The 20,017-nt window shown below is 49.1% G+C and overlaps 1 protein-coding gene across 2 annotated transcripts in view; it reads left to right on the forward strand.

Annotated features, from left to right (window-relative positions):
* The window catches only part of HCK (HCK proto-oncogene, Src family tyrosine kinase), a 43,541-nt gene extending 25,559 nt beyond the window's left edge, over positions 1-17,982 (forward strand). For both annotated transcript variants that reach the window (XM_012754987.3, XM_012754988.3), the window contains exons 7-13: positions 3,297-3,446; positions 3,788-3,940; positions 5,280-5,459; positions 6,203-6,279; positions 10,302-10,455; positions 13,111-13,242; positions 16,790-17,982. In XM_012754987.3, the coding sequence (XP_012610441.2) occupies positions 3,297-3,446; positions 3,788-3,940; positions 5,280-5,459; positions 6,203-6,279; positions 10,302-10,455; positions 13,111-13,242; positions 16,790-16,992 (1,049 nt within the window). In that variant the 3' untranslated portion in view covers positions 16,993-17,982. The remainder of the gene's footprint in view (positions 1-3,296; positions 3,447-3,787; positions 3,941-5,279; positions 5,460-6,202; positions 6,280-10,301; positions 10,456-13,110; positions 13,243-16,789) is intronic.
* Positions 17,983-20,017: the final 2,035 nt, after the last annotated feature.

Genomic DNA, 20,017 nt, shown 5'->3' on the forward strand with positions numbered 1-20,017 from the left:
CTAAGGAAATGAGGTTGCAGGAAGGGACCCCAACAGGCCTTCTCTGGGACTCTGCTTACAATGCTCCTTGGAAGCATTCGGGAGTCTCAGCATCAGGCGGCCAGCTTCCCGACACGCCCGTTCTGCAAGGGTGGCCTCACGCCGGGTGGGTGCACGAGAGGCAAGAGCAGCGCCCAAAACATCGCAGAACCCAAACTGGCCTCAACCGAGGCTCGTCTCCCTGGAGGAGAGAAGGTCCATAGGATTCTCACGATTCCAGGTTCACACGCAGGTACACTTCACTAACACGCTCAGATTCACAACTGCTTGATCCAAATAAATCAAGGCAATTCAGGGTGTCCTGAAGCAAACAGACTTGGGGACGTCAATCAAAGGCATCTGCATGGCCCTCGACTTGACCCCTAGCTATCTGAGCTGGTGAAGCCTTAGCGTGGCTAGGACAACGCTACTCAGCCCTATGAATGCTTAGGCTTGGTTTCCTCCACCCAACAAGCCCCCTTCCAGCCCTCAAGAGATAAGAAACAGACAAAAAGGCAAAGTTGGGCACAGCCAGCACTTCTCTCCCGCTGTGCCCAGGGCAGCGTGGGGACTGGGCTAGTCCATTCTGCCAGGGTGGAAAACTTAGTATTACAGGTGCTCACACCGAGATTAGGAAATAGATAGATGTATGTGTATGTAAAAAAGTTTATTTTATCTTCTTAGAAGGAGAGAGAATGAAGAGCATAAGAGAGAGAGAGGAGAGGGAGGGCAGGGAGAGGCGTAGCATCCTAAAGAAAGAGAAGGGGGAGCCGGCACTGAGGCCAAGTGGCTTGCTGATTTTATGGGGACAAAGAGAAAGGGGAAAAGGTAGTGATTGCTGGGAGAAACTGTCGACTTTCTTCTCGGAGGCAGGATGAGAAGAGAAGCCTGTGCACATTAGCAGGAGGTAGCGTGAGAGGTCAGCTTGTCCGTCTTTCTTGTTTTCGCTGCTCCTGGAGACTTCGTTAGCTCTGAAATTTAGTCTGAGATTCGATTCCACCCCTGAGATGCAATACAGTTTGGGGCAGGAAGCTCAGGCCTGGAGTTTGCCTCCTGCTGTCCTTCCAGGAGCTTCTCTGGAACACCTTGAGGCTATAAAACAAATTCTAAAGGCAGTGAGCTGGTGAATTTAGGAGAAAGATTTCTGTCTTTTCAGATGTTTGTGAAAACAGAGCCCCTGCAGGGCGCCTGCCGGCCAGGGAGAGAGAGGACAGGGAGCAGGGAGAGCTCATGATTGATCTTTAGTTGTTAATAGGAAGTTATGGGATCCGGTATTTTCCTGTTATTTCAGCGAGGCCGACCCTTTCACATCCTGCAGACGAGTAGAAAAACCAAAGAGACCAAAACAGACCTGTGGGGCAGGAAAGTGAGCCTGGTCCCGTTGTCGTGGCTTTCCAAGATAGAGGCGTGGGGCGAGTAGCTGACATAATAAAACTTGCAGCCTGGGTCCCCTGAATGCCGCGTGCTGCTTCCTGGATTCTGTCCCAGCCCCATCCAGCATCAGCTAAGCCAGTTTCACCTTGACTGGGACAGAGCGACTAAGGGGGAAGTGGCCCTGGAGTCAGCTGCCTGGATTTGAATCCCAGCTGTGCCCCTTATCAGCTGTGTGACTGCAGGTGAGTTACTTCACCTCTCCGGGCCTCAGTTTCCTCATCTGTAAACGAGAATGATGAGGTTATAAAACCTCTACTTCTACCCTGGGGTCATTCATTCATTATAATAAACAATATCATTTACATAATTATAATTCAGTATAATGAATATTATTCATATTCATTCGTTGTTCATTTGTACAGGGTGCTTAGAACAGTGCCTGGCATGTATGGTCAGCTGTTACTCATTCAGAGATAGGGTCTCATTCTGTCACCCAAGCTGGAGTGCAGTGGCACCATCGTAGCTCACTATATCCTTGAACTCCTGGGCTCAGCTTCCTGAGCAGCTAGGATTTCAAGCATGTGCCACTGCATCTAGCTAATCTTTAAAATTTTTTGTACAGCAAGGTCTTGCTACGTTGCCCAGGATGGTCTTGAACTCCTGGCATCAAGCCATCCTGCCATCTCAGCCTCCTGAGTAGCTGGCATTATAGGCACCAGCCACCACACACAGCTTCATTCCGTAATTTAAACCTCCCCAGAATCCTATGACATTGTGCTATTACGGCAGAGAAAACTGAGAGGCAGAGGGGCTAATAACTTGCCCAAGGGCACATGGCTCACAAATTGCAAAACTGTGGTCATGGACTGGGAGACTTATGTGTTTCTGGTCTATGTGATAATGAGTATTAGGTTCATATTGCTGCTATAACAAATTGCTACAAATTTAGTGGCTGAAAACAACATAAGTCTCTTACCTTACAATTCTGGGGGTCAGCAATCTGACCTCACTGGGCTCAAGTCAAGGCATCAGCAGGGCTGGTTCCTTCTGGAGGCTTCGGGAGAGAACACATTTCCCTGCCTCTTCAGCTTCTGAAGGCCACAGCATTCCTTGGCTGACGGCCCCTTCCTGACATCTCTCCAACCTCTTGTTTCCATCTTCACTTCAACTGATGTTGACCTTCTCATCTGCCTCTAGCGAGGACCCATGTAATTACACTGGGGCTGCCTGGATAATCCAGGATGATCTCCCCAACTCCAGATCCTTAATCTCAGCTATAAGCTTTTACCATGTAAGGTAGCGTATTCCCAGGTTCCAGGGCTGGAACCGTGAGGGACCATTGTTCAGCCTCCCACAATGTGTTCACATGTTAATAACTGGACTGGATTTCTGAATAATCTGACTTTTTACCAAACTGGTATGATTTCTTGGCTAAATGATGAAAGAAAGAGAGAGAAGTGAAGGAAGGAAGGAAGGAAGGAAGGAAGGAAGGAAGGAAGGAAGGAAGGAAGGAAAAGATAGATTAGAAATAATAATGAAGATGATGATGATAGCCCACATTGCTGAATGTTTAGGTCCCAAGTGCTTTCCAAGCATTATTTCTTTTAATTGTCAGGCAATGTGGTGAGGTAGGGAGGCCTGACAACTAGTCCCATTTTACAGATGAGGAAACAGAGGCACACAGAAGTGATATAGTCACTTGCCCAAGGTCCCACTAATGAACAAGATAGAGCCTGGACGAGAACCCAGGACGCCTGGTCCACGCACCCACTCTGACCCTTGTGCACTGCTGCCCAGGTGACAGGACGGTGCCAGCGGTGGTCTTACGGGGGTCTCGGGGTGTTGACACGAGGTGGCAGGCCTCTGAGGTGCCATTCTGAGGGGTTTCTCTTTGGCCCATGCAGGGAGCTACTCTTTGTCTGTGCGAGACTATGACCTCCAGCAAGGAGATGCAGTGAAGCATTATAAGATCCGGACCCTGGACAACGGGGGCTACTACATCTCTCCGAGGATGACCTTCAGCACCCTGCAGGACCTGGTGGCCCACTACAAGAGTGAGTCCTGGCCCAGGGCTGTGTCTTGTGGGGATGGGCCTGGGGATCTTAGCCAGGGCGCCCTGCAGCCTCTGAGGCCTGCTGAGCTCTTCCCGGCCCCTTCCGCCCCCACACAGTTGCTTTGAATTCTCCTGAAGGCTCAGCCTGTTGAGCAGGAGGGTGGAGGTGGCCAAGATGTAGAAGTGGACTCCGTCATGCTCTACTCTCTTGGGAATGTCCCTGATGGTGGCAACCAGGTGGAACTGGCCAGAGGCAGTGGACCAGACAGGCAGGCCTACAAGGGTCAGTCTCTGGCTGGCTCGGGTCTCACTGCCCTCAACTGACCAGGGACTCTGTTCCAGAGGGGAGCGACGGACTCTGCCAGAAGTTGTCGGTGCCCTGCGTGTCCTCGAAGCCCCAGAAGCCTTGGGAGAAGGACGCCTGGGAGATCCCCCGGGAATCCCTCAAGCTGGAGAAGAGACTTGGAGCTGGGCAGTTTGGGGAAGTCTGGATGGGTAAGGACCCAGGGCCAGGGGGTGAGAGGGAGGGTACTCACTTCTAGGAACACTTGAAGGCAAAGTGGGAATGCTACCCAAGGCAGAAGGGGAGATTTGAATAGCAACCACAAAAGAGCAGTTCCTCATAGCAAACCAAATTGCCCTGCTGTGCAAAGGCTGATTTGCCTTTGAGACCAGGCCTGTAGGGGTCAGAAACTTCCTGCCTAGAGGAATCTGCCCGCCATAGGGAGCTGGGACAACCTAACAGTTTGGGGCGGGGACAACCGGAGACCTCTTAGGATGACGAAAATTAAGCATGGGGAAATGCAGCCGGAGATTTCCAGACGGGTTCAATGCCAGCAACTGATGACCGGCACAGTGCTGGGGCATCCTGGGCCCCCAAGGGCACATTCCACCCCTGCTGTGCTCACCCAATACCTTGAGAACAGCAGTGGCTGCTTTGCAGGCTGTGGGGTTGAGCCTGGGGCACCCCACTGTGTTCATGCTCCACTGCCTTCCAAATGGGAGCGAAGACAGCCTGCAGAGATGCAAACAACTCAGCCGGATAAAATAGGTTTAAAATCCATGTATTTCGACTACATGCCTTGAGATCCTGCTGCGTGCTAGGCGCCAAATAGAAGAATAGGACAAAAAGATTATATGGAGAGGAAGGTGAGACAGATCTGAGTGGTGTGGTTGGAAAATCAAAAATATTAGACAAGGTCCTGGACTCTTATTACTACAGGAACACCACAGATCTGGATAGGAGCTTCCTGGAAGCCAAGGCAAAATGGAAACCCGAGCAATTATGAGACTGTTGACGAATCAGGGTGGGGTAGGGTGGAGGAGCAGCATGTGCCAAGTCCCTGTGGAGGGACGGGGATGGGGTGCTAAGGGACTGAGTGACATACAGGGTGGTTGGTCCATAAAGGGCAAGGGCGCATTTAGCAGCTGATGAGGCTAGAAAGGTGGGCAAGTCCAGATAAGGGTCTTGTGGGTCATAATAAGTCTGATATTTCTTTTAAAAGCAGTGTTAAAATTAAAGTGGGTTTGGGGCGGGGAAGGAGAGTGACAAACTCTGAGTGATGTTTTGTAATTAGTTTTAATCTTTACAGCACCCCTTCAAAGGGTACAATTATCATTTCTGCTTTGCAGATGAGGAAAGCACAGCTCAGAGAGGTTAAGTGACTTGCCCGAGTACACACAGCTAGGAGGTAGTGAAGCAGCCTTCCAACCCGCATCTGTCTGAGGCCTGGGCAGCCTTCCCCGAGAAGGCAGGTCTGCAGCCAGGCCTTCCAACGGGTTGGGGGAGACCAGCTGGCTCTGACCACTTTCCCCGTTCCCTGTCTGCCTCCAGCCACCTACAACAAGCACACCAAGGTGGCGGTGAAGACCATGAAGCCGGGCAGCATGTCGGTGGAGGCCTTCCTGGCCGAGGCCAACCTCATGAAGACCCTGCAGCACGACAAGCTGGTGAAGCTGCACGCTGTGGTCACGGAGGAGCCCATCTTCATCATCACGGAGTTCATGGCCAAAGGTGCCGCGTGCTGGGCGCTGGGGGTGCAGGCTGTGGCCGTGCCCATCAGTGGCAGGCTCAGGGGTGACTTTGACATGGTTCATGCCCTCGGGGTGCCCCCAGTCTGGCCGGGAGCTCTTCCAGACAGGACTCATTGAGCACCTTAATGCGCAGCAATCCCACCCTCCTGGCCAATGGGGTGAAATGGTGTTAAGGGCCACGGAGGGCAAGGGAGAACCAGGAGAGCAGGGCCAGAGCCCTGCTGGGCCGCGGGAGGAGAGGCTTATGCGTTCACGGTGAGCCTCAGAGGCCAGGGGTGACACGCCCATCATCAGCCACCATCCCTGGGAGCTGGCAAAACAGCAGTTCCAGCCTCATCCCGCCAGGGTTCAGCATTTCTCAGGGATGTCTTTAGGCCACCCTTTCATAGCCACTTCCAACCCCTGCCCATTTCTGCATAAACAGAAACATCTCACTCGATCTCATTGGGTGTGATTTGAAATCTGAAACCTTGTTGCATTTTCTAAATACACGACTATGCCAGCCCTGGGAAGCCATGACCCCAGGCATCCAGCCTCAGAAGGCTTTTCAGCCACGGCTTCCATCTAGCGATCAAAAAGTCACTTCACAAAAACTCCAGTTCTCTTTCTCAGTCGCTAGGAATGGTAAACAAATATTTTCATTTAAATCCACTGCTATGAAAAGTTTTAACCACGCATTGAAGCAGTAAGAGTAGTAAACGTTCCTGTCCCCTCCCCACGTAGGAAGCCTGCTGGACTTTCTGAAAAGCGACGAAGGCAGCAAGCAGCCCTTGCCAAAGCTCATCGACTTCTCAGCCCAGGTGGGAGCCTCGTGGGGAAGTTGGGGGAGGGGGAGAGGACTTCAATTTTTTATTCAACCAATGTTTTCTGAGCCCATGCTATAAAAATGGACAACATGTATTCCAGGGTCAGTATAAAAGTATACATTTTGTATGTACTTTGCATGTACTAACTCATTTAATGCTCACATTTTCCTGATAGGGTGGGATTTTTGTTATCTATTCTTATGTAACAAACCACCCAAAGCCTAGTAGCTTGAAACAACAGTGATTATTATTTCCATGATTCTGTGGGTTGCCTGGGCTTGGCTGGGTGGTTCTTCCACTGCATGTGGTGAAGTGAGTGATGCGATGCATCCTGCTGAGTGCTTGCCTGGAGCTAGAATGCCCAAGACCATGGCTCGGCCTCCAGGCCCCTCCATGTGGCCCACACCACTCAATCGTCCATCCAGAGCTGCTCTGCAGCACACAGCAGCAAGGTTCCAAGAGGGAGGAGCGTTCCAAGGGGCCAAGCCCTGATATGCAAGTGCTTCATCCGCTGATGACGAAGAAAGGGAAGGATGGTCTAGACCAGCAGTCCCCAGCCTTTTTGGCACCAGGGACTATTTTCATGGAAGACAATTTTTCCACAGACTGGGGCAGGGTAGGGGGATGGTTTGGGGATGATTCAAGAGCATTACATTTATCGTGCACTTTATTTCTATTATTATTACATTGTAATACATAATGAAATAATTATACAACTCACCATAGCTTGGGGACCCCTGGTCTAGACAGAAGAAAAAGCTCATACAAAAAGCCCAAAGGGGAGAACAAGGGAGCTCTTCCCAGTCAGCTGGAGCCTGGAGGGTGATGGGGTGAGGAGGTAGGGTTTGGAGCCTGGCGGGAGTTGAGGGAGATCTGGTCGGGGCCTACTGGAGGCACCAAGGGCAGGGCTCATTTGAGTATGCAAATTCCAGGGGCCCAAAGGCCACCACAAGTGTAATAAAAAGGCTCTACTTTCAGAGCTGAAATGCCAAAGGCATATGGAAATCAAGGCTCCGGCATTTTCACACCAATGGGCCCAGTCACTGGAAAACAATAGTATGGCCTATTGCTAAATTATAACCATCAAATTGGCCAGAACCATCCTGGGCAATAGTCATTGACTGAGGCAAGAGCACTAGACCCAGCTCACAGATGGAAAAACAAACCAAGAAAGGGAAAGAGGTTCTGGGCCTTTGTACATCCAGAAGCAGAGGTAGACTCAGAGCCAGGTACAGGAGGAGCCCACCCTCAGGGTGAGGGTGCCCAGCCTGTCACCAACTGGCTGTTGACCTGGCTGGACCACCTACATGGTTTTCAAGTTCAGCCACTTTTTTAAGGCATAATTCTGTTGTTCAAATGACATTTTATACAGTAGCTGAATATATAAACACAGGTCAAAACAGAGCAGCTCTGACTAAAGTGGGAGGTGGGGGAGCCTCATATGTGCCCTTTCTTTTGGCCCCCACCCCCAGACAACATTGAGTCATCAGCAGGATTCAATTCAAAGAGCCCTGGGCTGGAATGTCCCCACAAGTCCTTCCAGCTCTGAGTCTGTGATTCCCTGATACTCTTGGAAGCAAACCCAGCTTCCAGTGCCCAACCTCATGGCACCCAGTTTGGTGATCATGAAATCTCACCACCTCATCAACTCTTACATCAATTCTTACACCTGGGCCCAGTAAACCTATCCATCATTCATTCAGTTGACAAACCCTTGAGAAGCAACACTCGGCAAGCATACAGGCTTAGGAGAGACTTGTTTTGGTCCCAGCTCTGCCTGTGCAGCTTTGAGCATGTTGCTTAAGCTCTCTGAGTGCCACTCCTCCCACCAGCAGCATCGATGGCCACCACCGAAGTGAACACTTACCATGTGCCAGACACTGCCTTGATGTAGGCTTAGACCCCTCAGAGGCAGGTGCTATTGTTGTTCCCACTTTACAGAGGAGAAAAGCGAGGCACAGAGGGGCGAAGTAGCTTGCTGGAGCTCACAGAGCTACGGGGCTTAAGCTGAGCTGGTCCAACTCCAGAGCCGTCCAGCTCTTACCCTTCACTATCTCCTAAGTGGGCCTGGTCATACCTGTCCCATTGAACTCCTGTGAAAACCAGTAATACAAGAGCATCTGCCAGTGGGTGTTAAATAACGGTACCTACCAGCATGAGTGCCTGCTCCAAAGTAAGTATGCAGTAAGAAGGTCAGGTGGAGTAACAGTAGGTGCATGGACCCTGAGCGGGGCTTTTAGGGTTCCAGCCCTGACTCTGCAGCTTGCAAACTGTAACCTGGCGCCCATTATTTATTTCTCTGGGTTTCAGTTTTCTCATCTGTGCAAAAGTACCTCCCCCAAAGCACACAATAAACATTATAAGTAAGTATCCTCCTAGAATAAATAAGCTACAATATCTGCCATTAGCTTGATAACTTTTGCTAACTGTTCATCTAAGGATTCCATATAAATTTCTCACACTCCCCAGGCCAAGACCCTATCTCATTCCATACCCTGGTCCCCACCTGTACCCCCAACCCTACCCCCACCCCCACTGCTCCAAACAAAATCAGAAAGTCTCTTTCCAAGTTTTTATTCCAAAGTCTGGACCTCAGGTCCGACTGCCTCAGGCGCCCTCTGCTGTCTACTCCCTGCAAGTGCGCCACCCACTTGCCTCTGGCCCGGAGCCAGCTGGTGGGGCCTCCCTTGGTTCTGTTGGGTCAGATCCTGGCACCCCCCAAGTAATCTCATCAGGCTGCGCCCAGCTGCAGTCCTTCCTCCAGAGCACTGGGGTGCCGTGTTGTTTAGAGGCAGCGTGGGGCACTAGATTGGGAATCCGCAGGCTGGTTTGAGTCTGCCATTCAGAATTTTCCTGGTGGTGTGATCTGGAATGTGTCCCCTCCCCTGTAAGACAGAGCCCATGGTGATTCCTGGCCCCCAAAAGCTCAAGGCTGGTTTATAAGCTATCAGCGCTGCTTTCTGGGTAGCTGAGGGTTAATCTTAAGCCTCTTTTGTCCAAACCTTTGTAATTATTACAGTAAAAATGTCTCCAAGGTGTAATCTCATGTCTTTTGGGAGGCTTCCAGGGCCCCCAGTGTGAGTAAGAACCCCCCCACTCAGTCTGTTATTCACTCGACAGCCACGATGACCCTTAGATGTACATCAGAGCATGTCGCACTCCTGCTCAATGGCTTCTCACGCTCAGAATAAAATCCAGCCTCCTCTCCTGGCCTGCGAGGCTGTTCACAATTGGCAGCCTCCCTCTCGACGTCACACTGTCCTCTCCCATGGCATCTTCTGCTCAGCCACCCTGGCCTCCACGCTGCTCCATGAACACCCAGCTCATTCCTACCCCCAGGCCTTTGCACCTGGTCTTCTCTCTCCCTGCCACGTTCTTATTTGACACACTTATGATCATCAGCATTCAGATCATAGCTAAATGCTCCCCTCCTCAGAGCAGCCTTCCCTGACGCCCAGTCCAACAAAGCCCCCTACACGTCATGTCTTCTGGCTCGGCTTCATTTCTTCTTCATGGTACTTGTCACCACCTGTTCAAGTAACGTGTCTGACACCCAAACACGCTCAGTAGACTTTTGTTGAATGAATTAATGAATTTTCCCTACCCAGGCTTGGGGAGGAAGGAGATACAAGAGAGACAGCAGAATACGACAAGAGCCTGGGTTGTGCCCAGAAAGAAGGTTGAGGGGGAAAGTGGTTCATAGTATCCTGGGGGGGGGGGGGGTAGGTCCTGGAGAAAGAATCCCATTGCCTTTTTGTGAGAACACTTCAAAGTGCTCTCTGGAAGTCTTAGAACTCTAGAGAAGCCCCTAAATGGAGCCAGGCCTCAAAGATACCCCCAAATTGGGTGAGTAGACAGAGAAATGCCAGCCTGAGTTCCAAACCCTCCAGTGGAAAGGGAGGAGCTAGTGCAGATGTTTTCTAGTTTTCTCCCACTGGGACACTCTGCTGCTTTGGGGCAGACCACCTTGGGCTGGGCCAGGTCTGAGGACGAGGGTGTCTCTGTTTTGGATGCAGATTGCAGAAGGCATGGCCTTCATTGAGCAGAGGAACTACATTCACCGAGATCTCCGAGCCGCCAACATCTTGGTCTCTGCGTCCCTGGTGTGTAAGATTGCCGACTTCGGCCTGGCTCGGATCATCGAAGACAATGAGTACACGGCTCGAGAAGGTAGGGACGCTGCCAAGCAGGCCAGTGGTGCCCACTTGGATGGGCCATGAGTGTTGAGAGTTGATACCTGTGAGTGACTGGCAAAATGCGAAGATCTCTCCCAGTATTAGCTGTGCATTGTTAAGCTTGATGAGGTCCTTCTAGATAGTGTCCTAGACTGCAGTGTCTTACCCAGTGACTTTGAGAGGGAGAATTAAACCAGGCTGGGAAGTACTGATTGATTTCAGACTTAGTTAGACAATTACATGTTGAAATTAAAGGTAAGAGCAACTTTGTGCGTAATAGACAAAAACTGGGAAAAACCCAAATGTCCTCTAATAGGAGGATGGATGTATAAATTGTGGTATGTTCACACAACGTAAACCCATCCAGCAGTGGAAAAGCACAAAGCTCTGGTACATGAACAAAATGGGTGACTGTCAGATATAATATCAAAATGAAATAAATCAAACAAAAAAAGAATAGGTGCTGGAGGTTCCATTTTTCTGAAATTCAAAAACAGACAAAACGTGTATACAAATGCCCATGGCAGCGTTATTCCTAATGCCAAAAAATGGCAACAACCCTAATTAATGGCCACCAACAAAACGTGGCCTATCCATATAGTGGAATGCTATTTGGCCATAAAGTGCAATGAAGTACTGTAACATGCTACAACACAGATGACTCTTGAAAACATGTTAAATGAAAGCCAGACACAAAGACCATGTCTCGTATGATTCCCTTTACATGGAACGTCCAGAACGGGCACATCTAAAGAAATGGAAAATAGATGAGCTGTTGTCTAGGGCTGCCAGCAGGGAGTTGGGGAGAAATGCAAAGTGACTGCTATGGGGTTTTTGGGGGGAGGATGTGATGAAAATATTCCAAAATTCACAACTTTGTGAATATTCTAAAAGCCCTTAAATTGAACACTTTAAGTGGGTGAATTTTAGGCCAGGCACAAGTGCCTCACACCTGTAACACAGCATTTGGGGAGTATGTCCTGAGGCCAGGAGTTCAAGACCAGGCTGTGCAACACAGCAAGAACCCGTCTCTACAAAAAATTTAAAAATTAGCTAGGCATGGTGGCATGCACCTGTAGTCCCAGCTACTCAGGAGGCTGAGGTGGGAGGATTGCTTGAGTCCAGGAGTTCAAGGCTGCAATGAGCTACAATTGCACCACTGCACTCCAGCCTAGGCAACAGAATGAGATCCTGTCTTTAAAAGGAAAAAAACGATGAATTTTATGGTCTGTGAGTTATATCTCAATAAAGCTGTTAAAGAAAAAAAAAAAAAAACAGCAAAATTCTTTGATAGGAATAGGTTAGCACAGCAGTGACCTGGAGCAGGGAGGTATTATTAGGTTAATACTTAACCTCAAAAGCTGTCCACTGAGGGGACAAGAAGGAGCCTTCTGAAATCCTGAGAATGTTCCACACCTCAATGTGATGTTGATTACAGGAGCATGTACACATATAAGGATGCATCAAGTTTTACATTAAAGATTTGTGCACTTTATTTCATGTTTGTTATGCCACAATAAAGAAAAAATGTTAGGGCCAGGCGCAGTGGCTCACACCTCCAATCCTAGTACTCTGGGAGGCCAATGTGGGAGGATGGCTTGAGCTCAGGAGTTCAAGACCAGCCTCAGCAAGATTGAGACCCCTGTTTCTACGAAAAATAGAAAGAAATTAGCCAGCAACTAAAAATGTAAAAAATTAGCCAGGCATGGTGGCACATTCATGTAGTCCCAGCTACTCCGGAGGCTGAGGCAGGAGGATCCCTTGAGCCCAGGACTTTGAGGTTGCTGTGAGCTAGGATGACGCCAGGGTACTCTAGCCCAGGCAACAGAGCAAGACTCTATCTCAAAAAAACAAAAAAAAAATTTAACTAAGGGTAACCACTAAAGGAGTAAAAGTACAATGTATAATATAATTCCAAACCAGGAAAAGATCAGCAGGAAATTTAAAAAATCTCCAGAGCCAAAGGAAGGAGAAATGCACACACACACACACACACACACACACACACACACACACACAAATACACACATGCACACACAGAGCAGTTTCAAAACTTGACTATGCACTCAGTCATAAAGCAAGTCTTACCAAATTCCAAAGAACATATGTCCTAAACCATGTTTACCAGCCATAATATTAATGTAATGAAGATAAATAATAAAAAACAGGTAACTAAAGCCACCTCAGATCAGGCAGAAGGTGGGAGGAATGGAAACACCCAGTGACTGGTGGCAGAGATCCAAAATCCTCCCTTCCCGCATTGCCAGGGGCAAGGGGACGGAGGCATCCGCTGTGACCTGGACTCAAGGCCCCCTGAAGTCTTTCTGTCCCCAAAGATTCTGTGACCGCTGGGACCCCACTCTTCGGAGTTATAGTTCACTGAAGTATCAGCTGAATCCACGAGGTGGCCTCCAGAGCGTGAGCTCCCACACCACCCCCCAGGCCCCTCTGCCCACTGCCCCCCACTTTAGTCACCTGTCCTCAGGACAGGTGTTCCTTCTTCCACCGGGAGGCTTCATTGCAGGGAAATCATGGTTCTGCAGATGTTGGCAGCTGTTGCCCTGTCCTGCTCCCTCACCTTAGCAGAGACCAGCCCTGACCACCGCCCAGACTACCCCTGACTCTGACTCTACTCCATCCAACCCTGCAGGGGCCAAGTTCCCCATCAAGTGGACAGCTCCCGAAGCCATCAACTTTGGCTCCTTCACCATCAAGTCAGACGTCTGGTCCTTTGGTGTCCTGCTGATGGAGATCGTCACCTACGGCCGGATCCCTTACCCAGGTAAGGAGGCAGGCCGCAGCTGGGGGCTGCTCCCAGGGCCCGGCCTGGCAAGGGCTGCATCTTGGTTGTGTGTCCCATTCAGACTGAGATCTGGGTCCCCACCCCAGCTCCTGTCGCCTTTCCCCTCTGGGTTAAAGGCACCGCCAGCCATCCAATCTCTTAAACCTGAAATCTGGGGGCTTCCTTGGCCCTTCCTTTCCTCTCAGCCCTTGTAACATCCAAGCAGTCGCAGGTTCTGGCCATTCCACTCCAAAACACACCCCGTGTCTGCCTACTTCTAACCGCGCGGCCCCCAGCGCACCCGGCCAGCATCGCCTGTCCTGTGGATGCCGCAGTGGCCTCCTCCGCGGCCCTGCTGGGGCCTCTCTCTCCTGCAGCCTGTTCTTCACGTGCAGCCAAGGGATTGTTCTAAACTGTGAATCCCACCCCATCCCTTCTCCACTTCTAACTCTTTAGTGGTCCCATTATAATTAGACAAACTCCTGAACTCCCAATGGCATGCAGCACAATCGATAACTGTGCATTTGTTTAATATTTTCCCCATCAGACTCTGTGAGCCATGAGGCCAGAACCGTGTCTGCGTTCCTTACCAGTGTGCCTGCAGTGCCCGCCTCTGTGCTTGGCGCGTAGCGGGTGCTTAGCAACTGTTTGTGAAATGCCTTAACGTGTCCCCACACCTGTGGGCAGCGCCCCACGTTGGGTAGGCCTGGTAGGCACACACAGATATTCCCTCCAGTTTGGTAGCTCAGCAGTAAAAAAAAAAAAAAAAGAAAAAAGATGTGTCCTACATGTAGATTGCCCAGGACTCAGCAAATAATGCTGTTCTCTGTTCCTTTTTTTGGTTGGGGTGTCTCTTGGGATATCTGTTCCCAGAACACTGGGAGAAGGGCAAGAGGAATGTAACAGGTCCCTGACTTTTTATGTAAACAGTGCTGAGTTAAATCCTGTCCTCATCAACGGTTACACTTTGAGAGTCACTTCACTCCTCCTAGTCCAGTGTCTTCAATTGTACAAAATGTAGGTGATGATATCTACCTTGCAGAGGTGGTTGTGAGGATTAGAAATATAAGATGCAGGCCAGGCGCGGTGGCTCACGCCTGTAATCCTAGCACTCTGGGAGGCTGAGGCGGGCGGATTGCTCAAGGTCAGGAGTTCGAAACCAGCCTGAGCAAGAGCGGGACCCCGTCTCTACTATAAATAACAAATTAATTGGCCAACTAATATATATAGAAAAAATTAGCTGGGCATGGTGGCGAACGCCTGTAGTCCCAGCTACTTGGGAGGCTGAAGCAGGACGATTGCTTGAGCCCAGGAGTTTGAGGTTGCTGTGAGCTAGGCTGATGCCACGGCACTCACTCTAGCCTGAGCAACAAAGTGAGACTCTGTCTCAGGAAAAAAAAAAAAAAAGGAAATATAAGATGCAGACACTGGGTTCCTACTGTGCGTTAGGCACTGAGGACACAGTGAGAGACGAGGGCCCTTGTACGGAGCCCTAGTTCAGAGGGAGCTCGCATGCTGGCCTGCAAGAACACACCCCAAACAAAAAGAAAAGAAAGCAGGGGGATGTGAGAGCCAGTGACATGGGGCTCCTGTAGACAGGGAGCGCCTGTCAGAGCAGGTCATAGTTGAGTGAATTTCTGGGGAGAGGATTAGGGTGGAAGGCACTGCGGGCTCATCGGGCCTCAGGTGTGCCGGAAGAACAGCAAGGGAGCCAGGGAGCTGGAGACGGGATGAGAGCAGATGGTAGATGATGAGGTTGGCAGGGGCCCAGGGCCATGGCAAAGAGTGTGGGTGTCAGTCTGACAATATGGGAAGCCACTGCAGGGTTTGGGGCTGGGAAGTGGCATCATCTGATTTCTGTTTTTTGGTAATGCCAAAGCAGCTCGGAGAGTGCATGGGGAGGGGGGGAACAGGGTGGCAACCCTTGAGGAAGCCACAGAAGCCACAGCAGCGGCCCAGGTAGAGGTGGTGACAGCCTGGACAAGGTGCTACTGGTGCTACGTTTAAAAAGAAGAAAAGAGGCCGGGCGTGGTGGCTCACGCCTGTAATCCTAGCACTCTGGGAGGCCGAGGCAGGAGAATTGCTCAAGGTCAGGAGTTTGGAACCAGCCTGAGCTAGAGTGAGACCCTTGTCTCTACTATAAATAGAAAGAAATTAATTGGCCAACTAAAAATATATAGAAAAAACTAGCCGGGCATGGTGGCTCATGCCTGTAGTCCCAGCTACTCAGGAGGCTGAGGCAGAAGGATCGCTTGAGCCCAGGAGTTTGAGGTTGCTGTGAGCTAGGCAGATGCCACGGCACTCTAGCCTGGGCAACAGAGTGAAACTCTGTCAAAAAAAAAAAAAAAGAAAAAGAGAAAGAAAAGAAAAGATACGACTTGCTGATGTAGGAGGTGACAGAGGGAAAATCAAGGATAATTGCCGAGGTTGTGAGTTCGATCTTCACCTGGAGCACAAAAATGAAAAAAGGATGATTACCCTGTCTTTGAACAACAGGATGGGTAAAGGTCTAGGTGTAGAAATTCATAAGCTCAGTTTTAGCCCTGTTAAGTTTGAGGTGACTTACAGCCATCCAAGTAAAGATGTTTAAGGAAGCACTTGAATACATGAATTTGGAATTCAAGACTGATGATATAAAATTGGGGATCATAGACATCTAACGGTTGTTCTTATGAATAATTAATATACACTTCAATTAACCACTTCGGTACGAGCGTCGACTATAGTCGATAGCCACAGATGAAGGCGCACAGCGACTTTAGCCGACAGCCGTGATATGACTTTTCTAATTTTTCATTTATCAAAATAAAATTGTGAACATTTAAAAATAACGTAATGAAAACATATATGTATATGTTACTTATTCTGATTTACATTACAAGTAAAGCTGCCTGTAAAGTAAAACAGGCTTTCAGCGTAAAGCTTTCCTCATCACACAAGAGCAAAACAGATGCGTCGTCAATGCACAGCACAAATTATCGTGCAGACTGTGAGTGCCGGCTCTGGGCGAGGTTTCGCGGTGAGCGCCGTACCAAAGTGGTTAAACAAGGAAATGGTCCCACTCATAGGATGACACTGTTTTGTCTTGAGGGTACACTAGTCAAAACCAGGCAGCAGGTTACAGGCGTCTATGTGCGCTGGGATACAGTAGGCTGCAAGCAACACACTGACAGAGTGGCTGAGACAAGAGGCAAGTCATTGCTCCCATCCTAAGAAGAGTGGCATTGGCGACTGGTTAGTTCAGCAGCTCAACAGCCATCAGGACTCTGGGTTAGTTTCTTGGTGACTGTCTTCTCCATGTGGTTGGATGGTTGGCCGTTGCAGCTCCAAGTATCACAAGTATCTCACAGTGCCCAAAGGAAGGGACACAGAGTGTGTCCCCGACCCCTTCCCCGGCTGCATGGGAGGCTGGGGAATGGAGGGTCAGGCTTTCACAGTGGGAAGGGCCCAGCTTGCAAGGTGAGGTAGGGAGCTATGGCTGGTGGGGTGGTGACAGTGTCCGCGATTTTCCAACCCCTCCCCTTTTAACTCTACCACTCCTTCTCAGGCATGACAAACCCCGAGGTGATCCGAGCACTGGAGCGCGGGTACCGGATGCCACGACCAGAGAACTGCCCAGAGGAGCTTTACAGCATCATGACTCGCTGCTGGAAGAACCGCCCGGAGGAGCGGCCCACCTTTGAATACATCCAGAGTGTGCTGGACGACTTCTACACGGCCACTGAGAGCCAGTACCAACAGCAGCCGTGACAGGCGGGACCAGGGCAGGGCCAGGAGCCCAGAGGTGTCTGAGGTGGCTCCAACACCATCTGCTGGGGCCACCCACCCTTCCCACTCCCAGACACCCACCCACACTCCAGCCACACTCCAGTTTCCTCATCTGTCAAGTGGGCAGGTTGCACTGGACAATTTTTTTTTTTTTGTGACTCTAACAATCCACAATCTGCCATTCTCAGGAGACCCCAAGTTGATATTTCTGTTGCCTGAGATGGTTGGATTTCAGTTACAGCTGTGGTTTGGATGAGAAACTTTCAAAATAACGAAATAATATTTAAATAAATCAAAGATATGAATGCCAAAGTCTTTACCAAAACATTGGCTTTCCTGTCCTTCCAGTTCCTAACTATTTGCCTTCTTGCTGTATGGTAAGTCAGAAAAGCAGAAGGACCCTCCCAGAGACCAGAAGTTCAAAGAAAAGTGGGGTTCAATGCTCACCCTAAATAGTTGCTGTATTAGTTTCCTGTTGCTGCTGTAACAAATGACCACAAAGCTGGTGGCTTAAAACAACCCAAAGTTATTATCTTACAGTTCCAGGGGTCAGGAGTCTGAAATGGGTTGGCAGGGCTGGATTCCTTTTGGAGGCCCCAGGGGAGATGTAGCTGCTGGGAAGTGTCTGGTCCCCAGCGTGGAAGCTCCCAGTAGAATGGAGGGAGGCTTGGATAGGAAGCAGAGAAGACAAGGAGGTAGTAGACACTTCCCAAATGCTCCCTCAGCTGCAAGTCCCTGGCAGTCAGCTTTTGTCACTGGGAAAAAGAAAAGAAGAGGTGGACAAGGGGGTGAGGAGCAAATGACACCTTTTCCCATTATTGTAATCCTCTGAAGGTTTTACATCACACCACCCCCCAGGGGCCCAGGAAACCTTATAATGAATTGATTCTGTGCCCCTGAGTAGTGCAAGGGTCTAACCTTAATCACTGGAAACTGAGGAATAATGGAAAATAAATCTAGTAGTGTTTCAACTTACCTAGTTGATAATTAATTTCTCTCTTGCTTTCTTGTTTGCGATGTGTCTTTGGGTATCTGAAAGCGAAGCCCAGGGTCTTGTGATGGGAATTTGCCTTTGTCATAACAATCCAGTGGGAGGAGTACACTCCCCTGCCTGTTAATGTTGAACTTGGCCATGGGACTTGCTTTAGCCAACGGGATGTTAGCAGATGGGATGCAAGCAGAGGCTTGAAATGTGCTTGTGGGTTCGAACTTGCCCTCCAGCCTTTTGCTCTGAAAAGAACATGGTCCCAGGAAGACGAGTGACAAGGTGGAGCAGACCTGGACCCAGCCTGCAGGCCTGAGCGCAGCCTAGATCAACTGAACCCCAGCTGACCTGTGGACACGTAAGAAAGAAATAGATGCTTGTTAAGATAAGCCTTTGCATTCTGGGGTTGTTTTGTTACATAGAAGTATATGGTCATAGCTCACTGAGACACAGTCTCAGGAGTGGGAGCCTCTTGATGCATGATGAAGAGGTGTCAATTCTGCCTTTCTGCTCTTTCAATTTACACTGAGTCTCGTTAGCCAACACTCTGGGTTATGCCTCTGGTCACAGGAAAGACGGGTGAAAACACGCAGGTAGAGACAGCACCAAAAGCATGATCCATGAAAGAAAAAAGTGAGAAATTGTACTTCATTAAAATTAAAAACTCTGCTCTACAAAAGACACGGTTAAGAAAATGAAAAGATGAGCCCCAAGCTTGGAGAAAATATTTGCAAAATGTATATGTGATGAAGGACTCTTATCCTAAATATACAAAGAATGTTTTAAACTCAACAACAAGGAAACAACTCAATTTTAAAATGGGCAAAAGATCTAAACATACCCCCCCAAAAGGGATATATGGATAGCAAACAAACATAAGAAAAGATTCTCCTTATCTTATTTCACTGGGAAAATGCAAAGAAAACAACAATGAGAAACCGCTACACATCTACTAAAATGGCTAAGATCCAAAATGCTGATGACACCAAATGCTAACAAGGAGCAGTTGTGTTCCTTGGTATTTACACATATGAGCTGAAAACTTATGTCTACACAAAAACCTTCACACAGATGTTTATAGAAGTTTTATTCATAACTGAAAAAACTTGGAAGCAATCAAGATGTCTTTCATCGAGAGGCTGAGGCAGGAGGATCAGTTGAGCCCAGGAGTTGGAGGTTGCTGTGAGCTATAACGATGCCACTGCACTCCAGCCCAGGCAAGAGAACAAAACCCTGTCTCAAAAAAAAAAAAAAAAAAAAAAAAAAAGATGTCCTTCAATAGGTGAATGGACACATTGTGGTGCCTCCATATAATAGAAAATTATTTAGCACGAAAAAAAGAGCTATCAGGCCACAAGGAGATATGGAGGTATAATGCACATCACTAAGTGAAAGAAGCCAATCTGAAAAGCTACATACTGTATGATTCCAACTATATGACATTCTGAGAAGGCAAAACTATGGAGGCAGTAACAAGATCAGTGCAGTTTCCAGGAGTTTGTGGGGAGGGAAGTAGGGTGAGTAGGTGGAACACTGGAATTTTAGGGCAGTGAAACTATTCTGTATGAAACTGTAATGGTTGATACATATCATTATATAATACATGTATCAAAACTCATAGAATCGGCCGGGCGCGGTGGCTCACGCCTGTAATCCTAGCACTTTGGGAGGCCGAGGCGGGCGGATTGCTCAAGGTCAGGAGTTCGAAACCAGCCTGAGCGAGACCCCGTCTCTACCAAAAATAGAAAGAAATTAATTGACCAACTAAAAATATATATAGAAAAAAATGAGCCGGGCATAGTGGCGCATGCCTGTAGTCCCAGCTACTTGGGAGGCTGAGGCAGGAGGATCGCTTGAGCCCAGGAGATTGAGGTTGCTGTGAGCGAGGCTGATGCCATGGCACTCACTCTAGCCTGGGCAAAAAAGTGAGACTCTGTCTCCAAAAAAAAAAAACTCATAGAATCTACAGCACAAATGATTGCTAATGTAAAGTATGGACCATAGTTAATAACGTATCAATAT

The sequence above is a fragment of the Microcebus murinus genome, chromosome 16 (assembly GCF_040939455.1).
Source record: "Microcebus murinus isolate Inina chromosome 16, M.murinus_Inina_mat1.0, whole genome shotgun sequence".
NCBI classification, from domain to species: Eukaryota; Metazoa; Chordata; class Mammalia; order Primates; family Cheirogaleidae; genus Microcebus; species Microcebus murinus.